The 21373-nt window shown below is 49.8% G+C and overlaps 1 protein-coding gene across 1 annotated transcript; it reads right to left on the bottom strand.

Moving 5' to 3' along the window:
- Positions 1 to 440: 440 nt before the first annotated feature.
- ZNF629 (zinc finger protein 629) lies at positions 441 to 6528 on the bottom strand. Its single transcript, XM_058569593.1, has 3 exons — positions 6367 to 6528; positions 3718 to 3825; positions 441 to 3562 (listed from the first exon to the last, which is right to left on the bottom strand). The coding sequence occupies exons 2-3, from the start codon at positions 3788 to 3790 to the stop codon at positions 1029 to 1031; spliced, it is 2607 nt and encodes an 868-aa protein (XP_058425576.1). The 5' UTR covers positions 3791 to 3825; positions 6367 to 6528; the 3' UTR covers positions 441 to 1028.
- Between the last annotated feature and the right edge of the window lie 14845 nt (positions 6529 to 21373).

The following is a 21373-nucleotide window of genomic DNA, read 5'->3' as shown; positions in this document are numbered from 1 at the left end:
CCTGCCTGGCGGGGGAGAACCCTGAAGGCCTGAGCTGGGATCTGCTTGCACTTGCAGTTTAACAAGCTCCCGGAAACAGGGCAGCCTGGAGGTGCTAGGTTCTTTATGAACAGTTTCTCCACCTTGGTTTGCTTCCCTCAAAGCACTCTAACAGAAATCCCCCCCCTCGTCCCCCTAATTTTTGTGGTGGTTTCCCAGTACTCTTACACTGAAAGTTTTTATGCACCCTAAACTTTAGCCTTTAAAAAGGCCTGACATCATTTTTCTTCTTCCCCATTTTTGGGTTCTTTCCGATAAGGAATTCCATGGGCCTCTAACACATGCAATTCATCTACGATTGGGCCCATACCCCGAGGAAGCCCCAGTGCAAGGAGCTTTCTCTCCCTAGTTCCTGGGTTGTTTCTCCTCCGTGGGTCTGTGGGCTCCTCATCGCTTGTTTTCCTCCTCTTCCAGTTCCACCCAAACCCCACACTATTCCCCAGCTGAGCATTTTCCTCAGTGTAATTGTCCAAGGCTTCTGGGAGAAAGGTTCCCTCCCGTACTCCAGTGGGAGAACATGTGGAACAAGTTCACGGGAGGTTCTTCTATACCTTCTGAGGGTCACGCCTCCCAAGTCAATGCCATTATTGTATTCCCTGCACTTCCCCGACCCTAGAGTGTCATAAGGATTTCAATACAGTTTTATAGGGGTGTCTAGACACATATTGGGACCTCTTTCTACAATTAACAGGGCTTTTATCCACTATAATTTATAGGGTTTTTCTGCTACAGACTTAAAGGGCTTTTTTTTTCCTACATATTTATAGGGTTTCTAACCCAAGAGTTTTTCTCTACTGCCTTATAAGTGGTTCCCACCAACAATTTTATAGGGTTTCTCATCACTGATGTAAAAGCACTATTTTTACCCAGGGTTCTTTATCCTCTGCTTCTCTACAATCTGATAGGGTTTTCCTCCTTTCCCCACATAATTTTTGGGGCGATCCAGTGTTCCTCTCAAGAGAGAGAGGCCCCTGGTCTCCAGACCCATTTCACAGGGAGACCCCTGGGTGGCAGCTCCTATGGAGGAGGAGGGCTGCGACTTCTGTGAAGCTGTCTCCACACTCGGGGCATAAATAGGGCTTTTCCTCCAAGAGGGTTTTGGGATTTTCCCCATCCCCATGGCTGCTGCTCCCTGTGGGAGTGGGGGCCTCTCCCTCACCTTCCTGGCTTGTGGACAGGGTGGCTGGCTCTGGAAGGGGGTCCTTGGGTCTGGGGGACTTTTCTTGGGTGTGGGTCTCCTGGTGCCGGATGAGGGCCAGGCGATCCAGGAAGGAGGCCCCACAATCTGAGCAGCTGTAGGGTCTGGCCCCCAGGGGGCTCCTGAGATGCTCCAGGAGGACAGAAGAGCTCTTCCCCAGCTCTGGACTCTTCTGGGGTTTCCCACCTGCATGGACTTTCTGGTGCAGCAGCAGCTCAGAGCTGAGGCCAAAGCTTTTTTTGCATTCAGGGCATTTAAAGGGCTTTCCACTTAGGAAGGGACTGGGCCCTGCCCCTTCCCCTAGGCCAATCCTATAATCAGGAAAGAGAAAGGGCTTTTCGTTGCCGTGTGTGAGCTGATGTTGAAGGAGCACAGCACGATCCAGAAAGCTTTCTCCACAGTGGGAACAAATGTAGGACTTGGAGGAGAGCAGCCCCAGCCTTTGGCTGAAGCTCTCCTGCCCCTCAGGCATTTTAAAAGGCTGGCCTGGGGGGTCAGCTCTGCCCTCTGCAGCACCTGGATAGGAATTCCCTCCAAAAGGGAGCCTGGGGGGTCGCAACTGAGGAGGTTTAGGGGCTGGGTGTGCGATGAGGCCATCTGAATTTTTATAGGGGTTTTCTCCAATATGGATCCTCTGATGCTGCATGAAAATGCCCTCATCATTGAATCCTTTTCCGCAGACGAGACACTTGTGTGGTTTGGCTCCTGGGGGTGGGGTCAGCAGGGCGGGGTCCCCAAGCCCCAGCAGGCTGTCGCCCTGAGCTCTTCGAGCTGGAGTCTTCCCCCTTTCGTGGATCACCCGATGCTGCTCCAGCTCGTGCGCCTCCAGGAAGGCCTTCCCGCAGTCGGAGCACACGAAGAGGTTCTCATCCATGTGGGTGCGCACATGGGTGATGAGGTTCGAGCTCTGGCTGAAGCTCTTGCCACACTCGGGGCACTTGTAGGGCTTCTCGCCTGTGTGGGTGCGTCGGTGCTGGATGAGGTGGGAGCTGCGGATGAAGCTCTTGCCACAGTCGGAGCACTTGTAGGGCTTCTCGCCGGTGTGGATGCGCTGATGGCGGATGAGAGTGGAGCTCATGATGAAGCTCTTGCCGCAGTCCGCACAGATGTAGGGCCGCTCGCCGCGGTGGATGCGCTGGTGGTTGATGAGGTTGGAGCTGACGCTGAAGCTCTTGCCGCACTCCGGGCACTTGTAGGGCCGCTCTCCCGTGTGCGTGCGCTGGTGCCGCAGCAGCGTGGCGCTCAGCGTGAAGGTCTTGCCGCACACCGGACACTTGAAGGGGTCCTCGCGCAGGTGAGTCCGCTGGTGCTTGATGAGGGTGGAGCTGTGGCCAAAGCTCTTGCCGCACTCGAGGCACTCGTAGGGCTTCTCACCCGTGTGCGTGCGCTGGTGCTGGGTCAGCTCGGAGCTCTGGATGAAGCTCTTGCCACACTCGGTGCAGCGGTAGGGCTTCTCACCGGCGTGGATCTTCTGGTGCTTGAGGAGGTTGTGGTTCTGGCCGAAGCGCTTGCCGCACTCGGGGCACTTGTAGGGCTTCTCGCCTGTGTGGGTGGCCTGGTGCTGGATGAGGTCCGAGCTGCGGTAGAAAGCCCGCCGGCACTCGCCGCACTTGTAGGGCTTCTCGCCCGTGTGGGAGCGCTGGTGCTTGATGAGGTTGGTGCTCTGGGTGAAGGCCTTCTCGCACTCCGTGCACTTGTAGGGCTTCTCGCCCGTGTGCGTGCGCTGGTGCTGCACCAGGTTGGAGCTCCAGCTGAAGCACTTCCCGCAGTCGGGGCACTTGTAGGGCTTCTCGCCGGTGTGCGTGCGCTGGTGCTGCACCAGGTGCGAGCTCTGCGTGAAGCTCTTGCCGCACTCGGAGCAGGTGTTGGGCCGCTCGCCTGTGTGGATGCGCTGGTGCCGCAGCAGCTTGGACCACTGGCTGAAGCTCTTGCCGCACTCGTTGCAGATATAGGGCTTCTCAGCCCCGGATGGGCGGCCTTGCACCAGCTCCCGCAGGCTAGGCTCATTGGCCGGGACCACCGGAGGGCTGTTCCACGTGGTCAGAGTCCCCCACTGCCAACTGGCCTCACAGGCCTTGGTCCAGTCAGACGGGGCTGGCACTACCTCGGGGGTGGGGGTGTCCAGAGGGGTCTGGTGGTCCAAGGGGTTGGGGTGACCCAGTGGGGTTGGGGGGTCCTGGGGGACTGAGGGATCCTGGGAGGGTCTCTCAAGGGGCATCTCTGGTGGGTCCTTGAATTCTGGACTCTGAGCTGGATCTCCCAAGATGATCTCCTCCCCAGAACTTTCCTGCTGAGGGCTCTCCTCTTCGTTCCCACTCTCGGCACCTATAGAGAGAAAGGGAGTCTCCAGCCCCCATCTCCTTTCAGAACAGAGGGTCGGGCCTCTCTTCCCTCCCCTGGGTTTCCCCCAGAGTCTGGGCCCCTCCCTGAACTGGGGCCACTGTCTTGTCAGGACTGCAGTCCCTTCTTGTGCCCCTCACCTCTGTCAGCATCGTTGGGGCTCTGTTCAGGACCCTGCAGATCTGGGCCCCACAATGCTGCTTCAGGCTCCATCCCAGAGCTCAGGACTGCCTGGTGATCCAGGGACCCTGGGGGAGGAGAGAGATGAGCACACAATGGGAGCTGATCTCCCACATTTCTTTACTCCTGGAGCCCCACTCCCCCACCTGCCCGTCCCCCAGCCCTTATTCCTCCTTATGTGAACTTCAGTTTCCTACCTCCCCATTTTTCTGGGCATCAGTTCTCACTTGGTCCCCCTACCCACCCCTGCAGGCCTGATACCTGCTCCAGATCTTAAGATTACAACTAAGCAAGTAGATACATTTAAGAGTGTAATTAAAAGCTCATCAGTCATAACCCTTTGAACCCAGACTGGGGGCTGGAAAGGTATCTGACACCCACAGGAGAAGGAGGCTTTCTTCCTACCCCTCTGATGCCCAGAGGCTGGGAAACCTGTTATTTTGCTAATCAGAGGAAGCTCATTAAGACTCTAATTTTCCTCCTTAATGGGGCTGCTAATTGGGGCCAATAAACTTTCCTTATGAGCCCCACAGAGAACTGAGCCTACCTGGAACACTTAAAGAGTTAAAAAAAAGAAACCACGCTGATTTCCCTGAGGGGACAGGGGCCCTTCAAAAGGACTGGGGCTCTTTAGCTTTCCTGTTATCCAAGCATAGAAAGAAGGTCAAGTCAGAGGTGGCGGGGGGGAGGGGGGCGGGGGGGGGGGCACAGTTTAAAGCCATCAGGGGCTTCTGCAGGAACTACCCTGAGAGGGAAATGGAAAAGAGAGAAGGGACAAGTGTGTGGGGACCACCCAGCAGCTGACACAGTGCCAGCTGTGGTGTCATTATCTCACCCAGTCCTCCCCACAATCCTTTGAGGAGACCCAGAAATTAAGTTGTCCATTTTACAGATTAGGAAATCAACGCCCAGGGAGATTTCTCCAAGGTCATAGGCTGGAAGTGGCAGAGCTAGAGCAGAAGTGCAAGGTTCTGTCTGGCTTCTCTCGGCCTCTGAGAGAGGGAGAAGACCTTGGGAGTCATGTGAAACTCATAAACGTGGGCTGCGGGCAGGAGACGGTGGTGAGGTAAGCTCAGACAGAGCCTGCTGGCCATGAGAATGGGATGGAGAAATTCCTGGGACTGAGAGGTTTCCTTGGCTGTAAAAGGAGGGGTTGGATCCAGTGACTGGGTCTGACAATCTGCGTCTATGAATTCAAAACTCCCCATGGAAGCCTTCCTTTTCACTCCCATCCTGGTCCCCCTTCTTCTATTCCCTTGGTTCTCTTTTGCTGCTATAGCCCATGCCTAACACATAACAGGTGCACAATAAATTTTGTTAAATGAATGAAAGATGAATAAATGAGATGCCCCTTGCTCCTGGAAAACCTGTTTGGTCCAATGCTTTTAAAAATCAGTTTGCAAGGAGACAGCAGCAAAGGAACAGGAGTTCAGAGTGGCCTCCTGGTAAAACATAGCCAGCTGTCACTCCAAAAAGGGTGATATGATTGCAGGATAAGGGAACAGGACCACAGGGGCTAAATGCTAGGAGAACTTCCCACAATGTTTAGGCCCTTAAGAGAGTCCCTGGGGAGGGCCTGGGTTTTGGGTGGCCATGTGGGATGGGCACGGTGCATGGTGGCAGTGTGCATGGTGGCAGTAGTGCAAGGAGCTATGGCAAAGACTTATGAGGAGGCTGCTGGGAGGTAACCAAAGTGAAGCTGAAGCTAGCTGAACTCTGCCAAATCGCAGTAGGAGACACAGGAGTTAGATTTTAGGAAGTAAATTAATTTCTTCATCTCTGCAGCTCCTTAGGCTATGAGAATCCCCCCTCCCCCATCTGTAAGTGTCTTTGGGGAGGTGGAACCAGGGACCTCTGCCAAGCTGGGGGCTTCCTGACTATTTTGAAGAGGGCTCCTGTGTTTGCTGAGCACAGGTAAGAGCTTAGTACCTTCATTATCTGAGAAATTCCAACTGAGCGGGCCAGAGTAGAAGGAAAAGAGTTAATGACAAGGCGGACAGGGAGATGAAAGCGGGGAGAGCCAGGGAGGCGAGAAGTGCTTGCAGCCAACCCAGGCCCAGGCCTGAGAGCACCGGACCTCGGCCAGCCCCACTGCAGACGGAGGGAGGGAAGGAGGCGGCTGCCTCACAGAGAGGTGTGGAGAGCGGCCCAGGGTGACCCTGACATGGAGACAGCAGCGGGAATGCAGCCACCCTGGCCCCCCCCATGCCTGCACCAGCCTAAACCCTGGATTTCTGCTCCAGCTGGTCCCCGCGACCCTCTTTCCGGCTCCCAATCCCGAGCCCGGCTTCCTCGCCCTCCCGCGCCCCCAGGGCACCCAGCGTTCCCGGCTCCCGCGGCGCCCCGGCCCCCGGCCCGTCCGGCCGAATTCCCTCTTCCCAGAATGCTCACGCCCTCCCCTCCCCCACAGCCAGACCCTCGCGCTCTTCCCAGAATCCTCGCGGCACTCGGCGGCCCCTGCCCGGCCCCCATCCCTACCCCTGCGGCCCCGGGGCGGGGAAGGGGGCTCAGGCCCGGGCCCGGCCCCGCCTCCCGCGCCCCATTGTTCCCCGGCGGCCGTCCCGGGCCCTCCGGGCCACCCCCCAGGAACCCAGGCGTCCCCAACTCACGGCTCTAGGGTCTGGGAAAGGCCGGAAGGCAGAATCCAGCCCCAGGGGACTTAACCCCTTGAATGCCCTGCCTTGGGGGGCGGGCTAGATGCCGAGGACTCTGGGGTCCTTCTCAAGGGGTGATCCCAGGCTGAGGACCCGGGGACCAGTTCAGGGTGACTGGGACGGAGCAGGAAGTGACCCCAGCTTCCCGGGCCCCTCTAGCCTGGAGTCAGAGCATCAGCTCTATGGGATTTAACCCTTTGCCTCCCGCAGCCTGGGGAAAAAAGAGGACGGGGGAGCAGGGAGGTGGCTGAGACGACACCCCTCTCTCTTCTTCCAGTGGGAGCAGGTTCTCGGGGGACCCCAGATGCCAGTGAGGGTCTCTGGATTTCTGGACCCTCTCCATCTCACAGGGGCTCCGCCAGCCGCTCTCAGAAAGCCCTTTCTTGGATTTGGTGGCTGCTGGTCCCCCGGGGCCTGCCTTTGTTGGGACTCACACCCAGGGATGGGGCTCGAATGCATGGGTTGTGGGGTGGGAGCAGGGACTGGCAGAGCGGACTGGGAGAGGGAACATCCTACAGACCAAAAATGGCTTAAATGAAATAGTCAGGGCAACAAGAGTTTGGGCTGAGCGTTCAAGCAAAGCCAGAATGGATTTGTGGCAGCCTATGCTCCTGGCTCCAGCCTCACTGGGAAGCTGTGCCCCAGCCCCTCTTCCCCCATTAGCTCACCTCAGAGGAGAAAATGGAGGCCCCATGGCAGCAGGAGGGAAATCAGTGGGGGTTGGCTGACCTAGGAGGGCAAGAACCTTTCCCAGTAGCTCAGGGGTACTCAGCTCCTAGCAAGAGAAACTTGTAAAAACCTGGGAACACTCCCAAGGCCCGGGTTATCTGGACCTCCTATTTTTATAGCCTCTATCTCATTTCCTCCTCACAATTTGTTGAGGTGGGACTGTATATTACCCCCATTTTACAGGAGAGCAAACTAAGGTGTGAGAAGTAAGGTAAGGTGCTGAAGGCCATGTCATTATTTCAGTTTAACACATTTTTATATTGAAGCCCATTATTCGTGGGCACTGTGGGGAACATAGAGGTGGGGAGACCTCAGAGTTGAACAAGAATCAGACTTTCTACCCTGAAGAAGTTTCATTGTGTGTGTTATAAACACAAAGGAATTACAGGAGAATATGAAAAGGGCTATCTGTCCAGAGATGAGAGGGAGCAAGGGGAGGTACTAACCATATGTCAGAAATTGCTAAAAAGGATGCAGTGCCTCTGGGCCTACATCTGGGGTTCAGAGAGTGTGGCCACCAGGAGAAGAGGGCCTGGCTGGGCCTGCCTCTGCTCACTTGTCAACACCGCCTCCTTCACCCACCTTCCCAGCCGGGCACATCTCCATCTTATCCCTGGCTTCTATTATCTTTGATACCTCACTCTCTCTCAGAGCCTTTCCCTCTCCTAGTCCCCCTTACCCTGCTCTGTTTCTCACAGCAGGTATCACCACTGACTGAATATTTGCGTGTTTACCACCTGTCTCTACCTGCCCCTTCCGCACACTTGCATTAACGTGAGCTCTGCCAGGGCAGGGGCTTGGCGTCTGGTACTCTCTGCTGTCCCCCAACACCCAGAATAGTGACTGGCATGTAGCAGTGCTTAATTTGCTTCATGCGTGGAATGAAGTCATCCTCCCGCCTCTTCCATCTGTCTCCAGATCAGTCCCCAGGCTGGAAAGATGGCTCAAAATTGGGTAGAGCCTCCACCACTGGGCATAATCCCATTGGTTCACAGACACCCACTCTCCTGCCCTCACTCTGAGAGTCAGGTGAGAAGAAGGCTGACTCAGGATTAGAGAGACTTGGGGGCAGAGTCAGCCCTCACTATTCTCTCCTGCCCTCCAGGGGCTGCAAAAACCTTACCTTGCCCTGGGCTGTCAGTCTACAGGAAAGTTGTGCCCTGGAGGGTCACAGAAGAGTCTGATTTGGCCTATTCAGTTTTTTAGTTTGGGGTTTTGTTTGTTTGGTGAGGAAGATTGGCCCTGAGCTAACATCTGTTGCCAATCCTCCTCTTTTTGCTTGAGGAAGATTGTCCCTGAGCTAACATCTGTGCCTGTCTTTCTCTACTTTGTACATGGGACGTCTCCACAGCATGGCTGGATGAGTGGTGAGTAGGTCCGTGCCCAGGATCCAAACCCGGCAACCCCAGGCCGCCGAAGCAGAGCGTGTGAACTTAACCACTACGCCACCTGACTGGCCCCATTGGGTTATTTTATACTGAATTAATTGCCACATTTAAAAATCAGTACATTTCACATAAAAATCCAAATTTCCACCTTCTTTGGAAAATCCACAGATGTGGCAACATGATCCAAATTTTCACAAGGCAACAACTGGTTGAGCAGTAGCTTCCTTCTGGAGAGGGGCACTGGCTCTCCAGTTTGTCACAGTCCCTATCACTCCTATTTTGTCCCCAACTGTGAGGCTGAGAGGTGGTTTCAGTATATCAATGATCTTTCATGGTTGATGTTCCGACACCTGTTGAACTGTAGGTACTGATTCTGCACCCCTTGGTCTATGTCCCCCAGGGTCAGAGTAATAACTCTGAGAATGATGTCTTCTGACATAGTTACAGACATTGAGTATTTACCATGTGCCAGGCACTGTTCCAAAGGTCTGTATATAGAAACTCCTTGAACCTTCAGGACAACTCACAATACTCATATTATTATTATCCCGAGGATAGAGTAAGTCATTTGTACACAGCTTAGTAGTGACCGAGCTTGATTCAAACTCAGACACACCAACTTCAGAGCCACCATGGCTCCTAACCATGACATTCAGATTGGCTCATGTGTGTCTGGGACCACAGGGTAAGCCCCTCAGCTCCACCTTTCTGTTCCTTGTCTTGCTCCAGGAGCTAGGAGAGGAGTTGGGAAGGGTGAAGCACTCCTGTTGGGGCTAAGCCATTCTCCAGGAACAGTTAGGAAGCAAAGGGTACTCTGACTGTAGGTGACAGTGTGCTGTCATGCTGCCTACAGTCAGCTGGCACAGTGGCCATAAAGGAGACCCTCCTGGCAGGGGAACTCCTGGAAGGATGAGGGTGACCCCCTGTGCCTTTCATGGACAACCCACCACCATGCTTTTCTTGGTCACAGCTCACCAGCCTCCCACATGGGCCCTTCATACAGGCCCTTGTGCCCCAAAGCCCAGGTTGCTGCGAGAGCAGTGAAATCCTGGAGGTGGACCCTGGTCCAAACCCTGCTCCATCCCTGCCGGTGTGGTCTTGGGCAACTCACTTTGCCTCTTGGAGACTTGGCTTCCTCTTCTTTGGGAAAGGGATGAGCCTTGGTTCCCAAGGGATGGGAGTGTTGAATGAGATGATGCAAGAATTCAGAACTGACCAACTCTAGCCAGGTCTGCCTCATTCTTCCTTGTCAGAGTGCACAGCCCTTGGCCTGGTAGGCAAAAGAGCCAGGAGTCTGGAAACCATGTCCTGAGACGCATTGGGAGTATGTAACCTGGGAGGACTTGGGGCCATGACCAGATGCTCCAACCCTCTGCTCTGTGATAAGGATGCTCTCAGGGCAGGATGCAAAGGTGAAGACGTTGGAGCTGGAGGAGCCCGTTCATGTCACCACCCAAGGTGCCTTCTCACCAGGACAGTTGTTTAACCACAGGCAGGGGAGGCTGCCAGATAGTGCCACCAGGAAAGGATGGGGCCTTCTTCCCTGGAGATGTGCATGCTTGCAGGGTATATTGGGGGCTGTTTTCAGGAATGTGGTCCTCAAATGTGGGACAAAAGCTGGGGCCAAGGACCTGGGAGGTCCCTTCTGCCTCTCAGAGTCTGGGATTCCAGGATCAGTCACTCCTCTGCTCAAGAACCTGCAGTGGCTCCCTAAGGCTTCTCACATAAAGTCCTACCCTCCTGGTGCCTCCTAACCACAACATTCCCTAAGGCTCAGAACCAAATCCTTCCTTTACGTGCTCTTCCTGAAAAATCTGCTCTATGTGATCAGTTCCAGAATCCATAGATGTTAGCTGCACAGCCCTGCCCAGTCCTTGAAGCCTTGGTCTCTCTATTTGCCTAATAGATCTTTCCCTTTCGCAGTCACCCCAGAGTCACCAGCTCCATTTCCCTACATGATACCTAGTCATCCTGCTCCCCAAGGCGTGGGGGATGCCCTCCTCTGCACCCCCTTAAGCAGTAGGTCCTCAGGCCGCCAGCGCTTCTGCTGAGTCTGCCCGCTGCGCCAGGCTGCTGTAGCCTCCTGGTTCTCGTTTCTGAATCACCGCAGGACTTTCTAACAGCTTGGCCTGCCTCTGGCCTCTGCCACTTCTGCCCACCCATCTGGTGCAAGTCCCGCTATGCCCACCCTCAGAACACTGCCATGGCCCTCATTATCAATAGAGAGTTTTTTTAATTTTTGGAAATTACAGAACTTTTATGTTCTTAAAAAGTCAAAATAACTTTGATTAAGCTATAGAAAACCATATATAATTGGGTAAATAAAATAAATTTATATATTAAGTAAATATATATATTAAATAAAAATAAATAAAATATATGTATACTGTTTTGTAACCAAATATTTGCATTAAGGTGTGATCTGAAATAACTCTAGTGACTAACCTTTCTGGGCCTCAGTTTCCTCATCTGCAAAATGACAAGATCAGACCAGATGTTCTCCAACCACAGGAGTCTGACTCTATGAATAACTTTTGTGTATATCTTGAGTGTTTTGAGGAAGATACATAAGTGCCTAGAGACAACAGTTGCTTCTAGGGAGGAGGACTGAGGATCTGGGGTAAGGGGGAGACTTAACTTTGTAACCTTTTGTTCTGTTTGATGATTTCCAATTAAAAAAAGAGCACTTTTTTTTTTTTTGAGTAAGATTGGCCCTGAGCTGACATCTGTTGCCAATCTTCCACTTTTTCTTTTTTCTCCCCAAAGCCTCAGTACATAGCTGTATATCCTAGTTGTAGGTCCTTCTAGTTCTTCTATGTGGGACGCCGCCTTGGTATGGCTTGATGAGTGGTGAGCAGGTCCATGCCCAGGATCTGAACTGCAAACCCCAGGCCGCCAAAGTGGAACGTGTGAACTTAACCCATGCACCATCAGGCTGGCCCCAAAATAGCACTTTTAAATAGTAAATATTTAGAGTATAATGTTGGGAATGGAGATTGTGGGATTAAAACAACATGTTGATTTTCTTTTTTCAGGTTGGTACTGATCCAAGTCACACTAAGTCAAATTCAACCTATTTCCTTCCCATATATGACACATAGACAAACCTTCTGGAGAGGTCCCCATTACCCCGGGGAACAAATGCCTAAGAATGAGAAAGGAGGTTGGAGACAGATGGAGGAGAGTATTGTATTGTCACACATATTAAAATACCTAAAAAATCAGTAAGCTCTCAAACCCCTTGAAGCCTGATTCCACTGTTAGCAAGGAACCTAGACCTGTGCCTGTCGAGCAGTGAAGTCCAAACTCCCAGAGGGCCTGGCCCATCTGAAACCAGCCTTTCTGCCTCCCTGCACAGTGCTCTCCTAGGTAATCCCCCCTCTCACACAGCATCACGTGCTCCACCCCAACCCTTCCACGACACAGTAAGGACTGCCCTGCTTCTGGGCCTTTCACCAAGCCATGGCTCCCTCTGCCTGCTCTAGAACGCTTCCCCGTCTCTCCATTTAGGCAAGTCTTGTCTGTCTTCAGGGTCCTCACCAAATGCCAACTAGCTTAAGTCTAGGCCCTGATATTAACTCCCATCGATTAATGTTTTACAGCTTATACTTTCATTCACATTAAGGAGTTTGTTTCTCTTGATACCTCTGAGAGGCAGGTATTATTGCTCTCTTGTTACTCATGAGGAAACAGGAGTTCAGACAGGTCAGGTAACATATTCCATGTCACAGAACAACTGTGAGAACTTGGGATCTGGGGGTCTTGGATTTTCTGACTCCAGGTCTGGGGCTTCCCCCCTTCAAAATTCAGCTAAATCCTACCTCTTTTTTCCCTGACTACAACGTCTCCTGGGTCACTGCCCTCACCTGTGTCCTGGGCTGACTGCAGGGATTCCTGTTTTACTCACCATCTTTGCCACATCTGGGTGCCCTCTGGACTGTTATTTATTTGATATTTTTCTTCAATTTGACTCATTTTTCTTAACTGAAAGAAACATATCTAAGAAGGAAACTCAATGTCAGTATGATAAATAGAAAATTTCTTGTTATAAATTATAAGTATAAAAATAAATACAATGCAAAATTAACTGAAAATTGTTCAAAGACCTAAATTTAAGACATAAAACTGTAAAACTTTTAGAAGAAAATATAGGAGTAAATCTTCAACGCCTTGGATTTGGCAATGGTTTCTTAGATATGATACTAAAAGTACAAGCAACAAAAGAAAAAAATAGGTGGGGCCGGCCCGGTGGCATAGTGGTCAAGTTCAGCGCACTCTGCTTTGGCAGCCAAGGTCTGCAGGTTCAGTTCCCAGGTGCCGACCTACACCACTCATCAAGCCATGCTGTGGCGGCGACCCACATACAAAATAGAGGAAAGATTGGCACAGATGTTAGCTCAGAGCAAGTATTCCTCAAGCAAAAAGAGGAAGACTGGCAACAGATGTTACCTCAGAGCCAATGTCCCTCACCAAAAAAAAAAAGGTAAATTGGACTTCATCAAAATTTTAAAATTTTGTAAATGAAAGGAAACTATCAAGGAAGTGAAGACAACCCACAGAATGGGAGGAAACATTAACAAACCATGTATCTGATAAGAGACTTGTATCCAGAGTATATAAAGAACTGTTACAATTCAACAAGGAAGACATAAAATCCAATCGAAAAATGGGCAAAGAACTTGAATGGACATTTCTCCAAAGAAGATATACAAATAGCCAACAAGCACATGAAAAGATGCTCAGCGTTATTAGTCATTAGGGAAATGCAAATCAAAACCACAATGAGATACCACTTCACACCCACTAGGATGGTTATAGTAATAATAATTTTTTAAATTAATTAATTTATTTTTCCCCCTAAGCCCCAGTAGATAGTTGTATGTCATAGCTGCACATCCTTCTAGTTGCTGTATGTGGGTCGCGGCCTCAGCATGGCCGGAGAAGTGGTGCGACGGTGCGCACCCGGGATCCGAACCCAGGCCACCAGCGGCCGAGCGCGCGCACTTAACCGCTAAGCCATGGGGCCGGCCCCCCCCCTTTTTTTTTTATGAGGAAGATCAGCCCTGAGCTAACATCTGTGCCCATCTTCCTCCACTTTATATGGGCCACCACCACAGCATGGCTTGACAAGCGGTACATCGGTGCTCGCCAGGGATCCGAATCGGGGCCACCAGCAGTGGAGTGCACGCATTTAACCGCTACACGACGGGGCCGGCTCCCAGTAATAATAATTTTTTAAAACCTGAAAATAACCAATGTTGGTGGAGTAACTGGAACCCTTGTCCCTTGCTGGTGGGAATGTAAAATGATGTAGCCACTGTGGAAAACAATTTAGCAGTTCCTCAAAAAATTAAACAGAATTACCCTATGACCCAGCAATTCCAGGTATATACCCAAGAGAAATGAAAACGTATGTCCACACAAAAACTTGTACACAAGTGTTCGTAGCAGCACTGTTCATAATAGCCAAAAAGTGGAAACAACCCAAATGTCTATCAACTTATAAATGGATAAACAAAATGTGGAGTGTATCCATACAATGGAATATTATTAAGCCACAAAAAGGAATACAGTACTGATACATGCTAAAACATGGATGAACCTTGAAACTACGCTAAGTGAAAGAAACTAGACACAAAAGGCTGCGTATTTTATAATTCCGTTTATATGACGTATCCAGAATAGGCGAATCCATAGTCAGAAAGCAGATTAATGGTTGCCAGGGGCCAGAGGGAAGGAGGAATGGGGAATGAGTGCTTAATGGATGCAAGATTTCCTTTGGGGTGATGAGAATGTTTTGGAACTAGATAGTGGTGATATTTGCACAACATCGTAAATGTACTAGATGTCATTGAATTGTATACTTTAAAATTGTTGAAATTATGAATATGTGACTTTTACCACAATAAAAAAATACAATCAATATTATGCTAATAAATGCCACTGTATCGGGGCCGGCCTGGTGGTGTAACAGTTAAGTGTGCGCGCTCCGCTGCAGCAGCCTGGGGTTCACTGGTTTGGACCCCGGGCGCGCACCAACACACTGCTTGTCAACCCTTGCTGTGGCGGTGACCCATATAAAGTAGAGGAAGATGGGCATGGATGTTAGCTCAGGGCCAATCTTCCTCGGAAAAAAGAGGAGGATTGGCGACGGATGTTAGCTCAGGGCTGATCTTCCTCACCAAATAAATAAATAAATGCCACTATATATTTTTAAGGTGAAGGCTCTAGGTCTAAGGGGCTTGTTTTGTGTGTATGTGTGAGAAAGAGAGTGACAGAGACACAGAGAGAACAGAGAGGTGTTAAAGGCCTAGCACCAAGCTCAGACTCTCCTGGGTGGAATCAAATGGCCTGAGGAAAACGAGAAGGACCACCTATCTTGCAGTGCTATCGCGATGCACTGGAGAGACGGCCCAAGATCACCAGGGCGCCACGTGGGCCTGCTGTGTGGGTACTGGTGCCGTTTCTGTCCTGCACAAAGGTGCTGGCTATGGGGACAGATATGGTTGCATTTCAACCCAGTCTTAATCCAAAAGCCAAAGGCTGTGGTGCAGGGGCCACTTCTGCCCAGACGAGGGATCTGCAATTTATCTGCCCTGAGGGGCACCTTTCTGTAAATTGCCCAAAGGCACCATCGATTGGCAACCCTCTTCTGTATTTGGGGAAACCTGGTAGCAAAAGTGTATGAACTTAGAAACCAATCAGACTTTGTCACAATTCTTGTTTCCACCACATTCCAGCTGTGAGACCTTGTTCTAACTACTGGACCTTCTCTAAATCTCCATTTCCTCATCTGTAAAATGGGGAAAACATCTACTCAGAGAGTGTGAAGATTAAGTGAGGTGTGTGCACACGCCAACCATTAATTTTCTTCCCTTCCTCCCCTGTTTCTCCCATTAATTAGCATCATCTTTCATCTTTAGCTTAAATACACTTGTTTTTTGCACTAGAAAGGTAATATAACCATATTAAAGAAAATACTAAAAAATTAAATCACCCATTTTTCATGTGCTCCTAGTTCAACCATTTTTGCATTTTGTTGTGTTTCCTTCCTGTATTTCTTCTCAGCTTTTTTTTTCCGAGTTGTAAATTTTTGTTGCTTCATTGTCTTCACAGCCAAAATTTCAATGGCTGTATATATATTTCCTTCCACATATATCATATTTTGCTGAGTCATTTCCCTGTTGTTGAATATTCACACTCTCTATTTTTTGCTCTTATAAATAAAACTTGAATGAACATCTCTGAGAATATATGTCTCCCAAATTTTGACTGTTTTCTTAAATTACAGTCCTAGAAATAGAAATATTGGGTCAAATCTTTGAGCATATCTCTGGCTTTGGCTGTGTGTAATCTTGTAATTAGTTGTGACTCTAAATGCCGGATATTCAGCCTATATTTGTCCATCTTGTCTAAAGGATGCGAGGAGAGATTTTATTACACGCCTTGCTGAAATACGTATAAACTAGATCTAGATAATTTCCTTGGTCTATGAACCTAGTAACCTTATAACTGTGGAAAATAGTTCCTACTTCTTAGGGTGGATGTGAGGATTAATTGTGTTAATACATGACAGCTCTTAGACCAGGGCCCCGTGTGAGCCATCATTCGGTCACTGTCACTCCCTATTCTTGTTTTCACATATAAATCACACAAGAGTCATCTGGTGCTGCAGTTCTTTGTAGGCTCTCAGTGACCACTACTTTCCTTATTGGGGTCTTAGAGGTGGAGTTCTGTAAGGTTATTATCATTGACTAATGGCTTCTGACTGCTAAGAGGTTCTTTCCTCCTCCCATTTGCTGAGGAAAATTGGCCCTGGGTTAACATCCGTGCCCATCTTCCTCTACTTTATATGGGACGCCACCACAGCATGGCTTGACAAGCGGTGCATCGGTGTGTGCCCGGGATCCGAACCTGCGAAAACTTGGCCACTGCAGCAGAGCGCACGCACTTAACCACTGCTCCACCGGGCCGGCCCCTAAGAGGTTCTTGTTTTGCTTTATAGGTTTGTTTATTTCCAAATACAGGTTCATAACAACTCTGAGGTCAAAGATGTACAGACTTTCTCTAACACAGAGGCCTCAGATGTGAAAAAGACACCTTTAAGTAGGTACCAGAGGGAGACGAGGGAATCTGGCAGTTGTGTTTGTTTGCTTCTTTATTTATACATCGCTTGGTTTCAAAAAGGACTTGAGGCATTTATAGAACCACATACTATACAACAGGTGCCTGGCATCTAGTAAGACTCATGGCTGCGAAATGCTGGCCATTATCACTGATAGTAGCCGTAGTAGTAGAGTATCATTAACAAGATAAAACATAAAATGGCAAGGGGAAAATGATACCATGAATCCAGGGTTGGTACACAAAACATATGGTATAAAGCTCTGTTTATACAATTGCTAAAAGTACCTTACAGATTTGCTGAGCTTTCTAGAGGCCAAAGCTAATATTGGTTACATAATTCATATGAGGCTTGGGAGACGGTTCTCCTGTGAGTCCTCATCAAGATGACATTTTGTGATGCAGAGGGCCACTTCTTCAACCCCATCCCCTAATTCTGGATCCGGCCCAACACAGAGACCGATGGGCAAAGCCCCAGTGGGGTATGACCTGGAGCACGGCTGCCATAAATTCAGCCAGTCATGCTTTTAAAGCCACTATCACAAATCACACATCCCAGCCATCAACAGTCCCAATAAGGGGATTAGCTACCACATGTATCTTTCTGCTCTATGGGGTTGGTAGATAGACACATCACTACGGCTCCTCCTTGCCAGCTCCACAGACCATTAACAAAGAATGAAACATGGCGGCCCCAGAAATACCCAACTGGTAAGAATATGGTTCTGTTTCACTCTGTAAGGGGGACAGTATTTGGAGGTTTTGTTGTTTGCCTGGTTCTTCCCCCTTGAGATCTGACCACTAGGTTTGGAGTAAGCCTGCGGTGTATAGGCGCAATCGAGCTGTGCTGGCGCTCCGCGGTTCTACCTCCAGGTCAGCTGTCCAGCCTTCTGCGCTGTTTCTCAGAGGTCTAGCGCCTCTAACCCCCAAGGGCTTGGATTTGACCTTCTTCCTTCCATTTTAACTAACCTCTTTTGTGCCAAGGATTTTACGAGTTATTTTAGTTTTTGCCATAACTCTGGCAGGTGTTTATTGTGGCCCCTGTTTTATGCTGAAAAAGTAGAAGTTCAGAGATAACATGAAGTACCTCGCCCAAGGTCACCCTGCAAGTAAGAACTGTGATTTAATGTAGTCCTGTAGGGCTCGAGGCCCTTCGTCCTCTCTCCACCATGCCGTCTTACTCACAAATCATCCTTTTGATGATCTAATTTAGAATTCTCATTGAGTTAAACATCAAGTTTCCTGGCCTTTGGTTTGTATTATTAATATCTTTCCCCTTTTTTGAAAATTGGGACATCATTTGTCCATCTCCAGTCTTTTGTATCTCTTCTCCAAGGAGTCAGGTGGCTTGGAGCGCTCATTGGCACATTTTCTCATTTTACTTGTCCAAATCAGATCAGAAAAGGGGGATTAATTCAAAGCGGCACGATGTTTTCTTAGAATTTCACACCTCCAATGTTAAGGTTTCAATTTCCTCTTACCAGCGTTTGTTATAAAACGAATCTCATAATGCAAATAAAAACAACCATGAAATACTATATTTAACCTAAGAGGTTATCAAACATAAATAGTTTGGTTATATACTTTGTGGAGAAACAGGCACTCAAACGTTATTAGTAAGAGTATGTATCTGCACTGCCTCTTTGGAGGAAGGAAAATTTGGCTACACTGATCAAAATTCAACATGCCCACACTCTTTGACCCAACGAGTCCATTTCTAGCTCCTCCAGGCACGGTGGCACATGCATACAAAGGTGTATGCACAGTGCTATGTATGGAAATGTTTCTCTAGCAAAAGACTGACAATAACCTACATCTCCACTAGTAGGGGAGTTGATTAAATACATTATGGCATATCCACATAATGGAATATTCAGCAGCCGTGAAAATAAATGAAGCAGATATGTACAAAGTGACATGAAACATTCTCCAAAATATGTTGTTATGAGAAAAAAGCAAATATCTACAGTGTGCTAGCATTTTTGTGTTTTTCTAAAAGGAGATACTTGCGTATGCGTAGACTATCTTGAGAAAGATACACAAGAAAGTGGTGACAGGGCTCGCCTCAGGAGATGATGATAGGGGATGCGGCAGAGGCAGGAGAGCAGCTCGCTTTTCATTTTTATCTTTTTATACTATTTGCATTTTTTCCCAAAATACAAAAAGAAGTCAAAAAGAAAAAATGTAAAAGAAATCTTATTAGAAAACATCTACCCTCTATTGGACGGACATGATTTTCCTTGCTGGAGAAAATGTGTATGGTCTTGGAACCAGGGCGGCCTCACTTCTCTTCGTGCCCCTGGGGACATTCCGGGAGACGCTCAGTGCCCTCTTCTGACTGAACAGTCTTCACTAAACCACTAACTTGTGGAGTGATGCTGGGAGAGCCCCACACTTTCTTGGTGTTAGGGTACAGAAATGACAAGATAAACAACGTCCTGCCCTCTCACAGTTTAAACCAGGCAGGAGCAGCGTGGCCAAGGGCCTGAGGTGAGAAAGTCTGGGCCCACCAACTCGGGTTCCTCATCTCCCATCGCCCCCACCCCTTTCACTCACGGCTTCCACGCCCGCACTCTTCTGGGCTGCTCCGTCTAGTTGCTAATTCCTTAGGGAATGAATGAAAGGAAGAAACAACAGCCTGACCACGTTCTCCAGGCCTCCACAAACTATCAGGACCTTTAGTACAAAACGCTGGAGCCAAGTGGAAACTGCCCAGAGGGACTGGGAGGAGTGGAAGCAGGAAGAAATGGCCCGTTGCACTGGCCCCTGAGGTCTCCACAGGTTGTGTGAAAGGTCAAGCTGGATGGTAGTCGTTTTTACACACAAAAACATGGTTTTATTTTATCCATAAAACATATACTCAGGGTCCGCCTGGTGGTGCAAGCCGTTAAGTGCGCGCGCTCCGCTTCGGCGGCCCGGGGTTCGCGGGTTTGGACCCCAAGCGCGCACCGACGCACCGCTTGTCAAGCCATGCTATGGCCGCATCCCAAATAAAGTAGAGGAAGATGGGCACGGATGTTAGCTCAGGGCCAGTCTTCCTCAGCATAAATAAATAAATAAATAAATAAATAAATAAATAAATAAATAAATAAATAAGAGGAGGGTTGGCATTGGATGTTAGCTCTGGGCTGATCTTCACACACACGCAAAAACCATATACTCAGTGCCTTTCTCTCTTCGGATGTCTGCAACTTGCTTCTTTTTAAGGTCATGAGATCCTTTTCTTTAAGCAAGGATGGTGTCCACTCTGTGGCAGCATGGTTCATTATTGATTTTTCTCCTGTTGTGGGGATTAGGTGATTTTGTGCAGCCTCCTCAGCTCTGGACTGACTAGACATCCACGTCTGGGACAGCGCCATGGGTTTTGATGCTTTAGTTTGGAATTCCCAGAAAAAGTTTCCAAAATCAGAGATGCAGTGTGGAGGAGAGGAAAAGGCACACGTCCTGGAATCAGAGGGCCTTGAGTTCACATCAGACTCCAACATACACTCAGTTATTAACCCCAGTTTCTTCATCCATAAAAAGGGAATAATAAAATTGGAATAATAATAATACTCCCTTCACAGAATTGCCCTAAGGCCGTAGAGCTTAGGTATGTAAGGAACCTAGCACAAAGAAGGCCCTCAATAAACAGCAGCTCTGTCATTTCTATCTGTTTCTTATTCTGATGAAAAGAAAACTGACCCCCCACCAACAGATCCTTTTTTAACAGGTGGCAGTAAAAACAATAATCGTGATAACTAGCACTTATTGAGCACTTATTTTGCATCAAGCACTCTTCTGAGTGCTTTACATGTTAGTTCACTGAATCCTTACAGCAAACTTTTGAGGTTACATAGAGTCTTTTACAGATAAGAAAGCAGAGGCTCAGAGAGGTTAAATAACCTGCCCGAGGTCGCTCAGCATCTTAGCCCAGCTGGGATATAAACCCAGGCAGTTGGGCTCTGCACTCTTGATCTAGGCACCAGAATCATTAAAACGTTCCCCAGGGTAAGCGCCAGACAACTGAACCCTTCTCAGGGAGAAAGGGAACGAATCCCTCCAGGTATACATTTAGCCTCCTGGAGCCGAAGGGGTTATTCCCACTGAGACGCCAGCACCCCGGGCTCCTAGAGAGGCCCCGTCGTGGGCGGGAGGAAGAGGCACTTCCGGCTCGGGTCGGGACTCCGGGAATCCGACCGGCTCGCTCCAGTCTCGGGGCGCTCGGCCGGCCCTGCGCCCCGGCTTCTTGGCGGAGAGGGCTGTGCCGGGGCGGGAGGAGGGAAGGATCCCCGAGAAGCATCCCTGCCCCCAGAGTTCCAGAAAGGGTGGACTGAGAGCTGAGGAGGGGAGGGCCGGCCGCGCCGCCCAGGGGCACCCCCGGGGTGCCGCGAGGGCTGTCTCTGAACTTGGCTGCCCGGTGCGTTCTGGTCCTCACCCCACAGGCTGGTCGGGGAGGCTCGAGGGGGCCGGCAGCCTGGTTCCCGGCCGAGGCCCCCTGCCGCCCCTCGCTGAGACCTCGAGCCTTCCAAAGCCCGGGTCGGGGGGGGAGCCCTCGCTCATTCCTCCCCCTCCGAGAGCCGGCCCGTCCGCCTCGTCCTCAGTCCTCCCAACGGCCCTGAGAATTCGGCGGCATGGTCTCCATTTTGCTTATAAAGTCTGTTTTATAAACGGGCTTGTCTGACGCTCAGCCGGCGAGGAGGGGAAGCAGGACTGCGCTCGCGGGTTGGGCCCCTAGGCTC

Source organism: Diceros bicornis, chromosome 26 (assembly GCF_020826845.1).
Source record: "Diceros bicornis minor isolate mBicDic1 chromosome 26, mDicBic1.mat.cur, whole genome shotgun sequence".
NCBI lineage: Eukaryota > Metazoa > Chordata > Mammalia > Perissodactyla > Rhinocerotidae > Diceros > Diceros bicornis.
This window is presented reverse-complemented; position numbering and strand designations above follow the sequence as displayed.

Bases quoted from the DNA above. Each gene is read 5' to 3' on its own strand.
- ZNF629 (XM_058569593.1), bottom strand. From the start codon at position 3,790: ATGGAGCCTGAAGCAGCATTGTGGGGCCCAGATCTGCAGGGTCCTGAA. The intron at 3,563-3,717 runs GTGAGGGGCACA...TTCTCTCTATAG, and splicing joins CCCCAACGATGCTGACAGAG to GTGCCGAGAGTGGGAACGAA.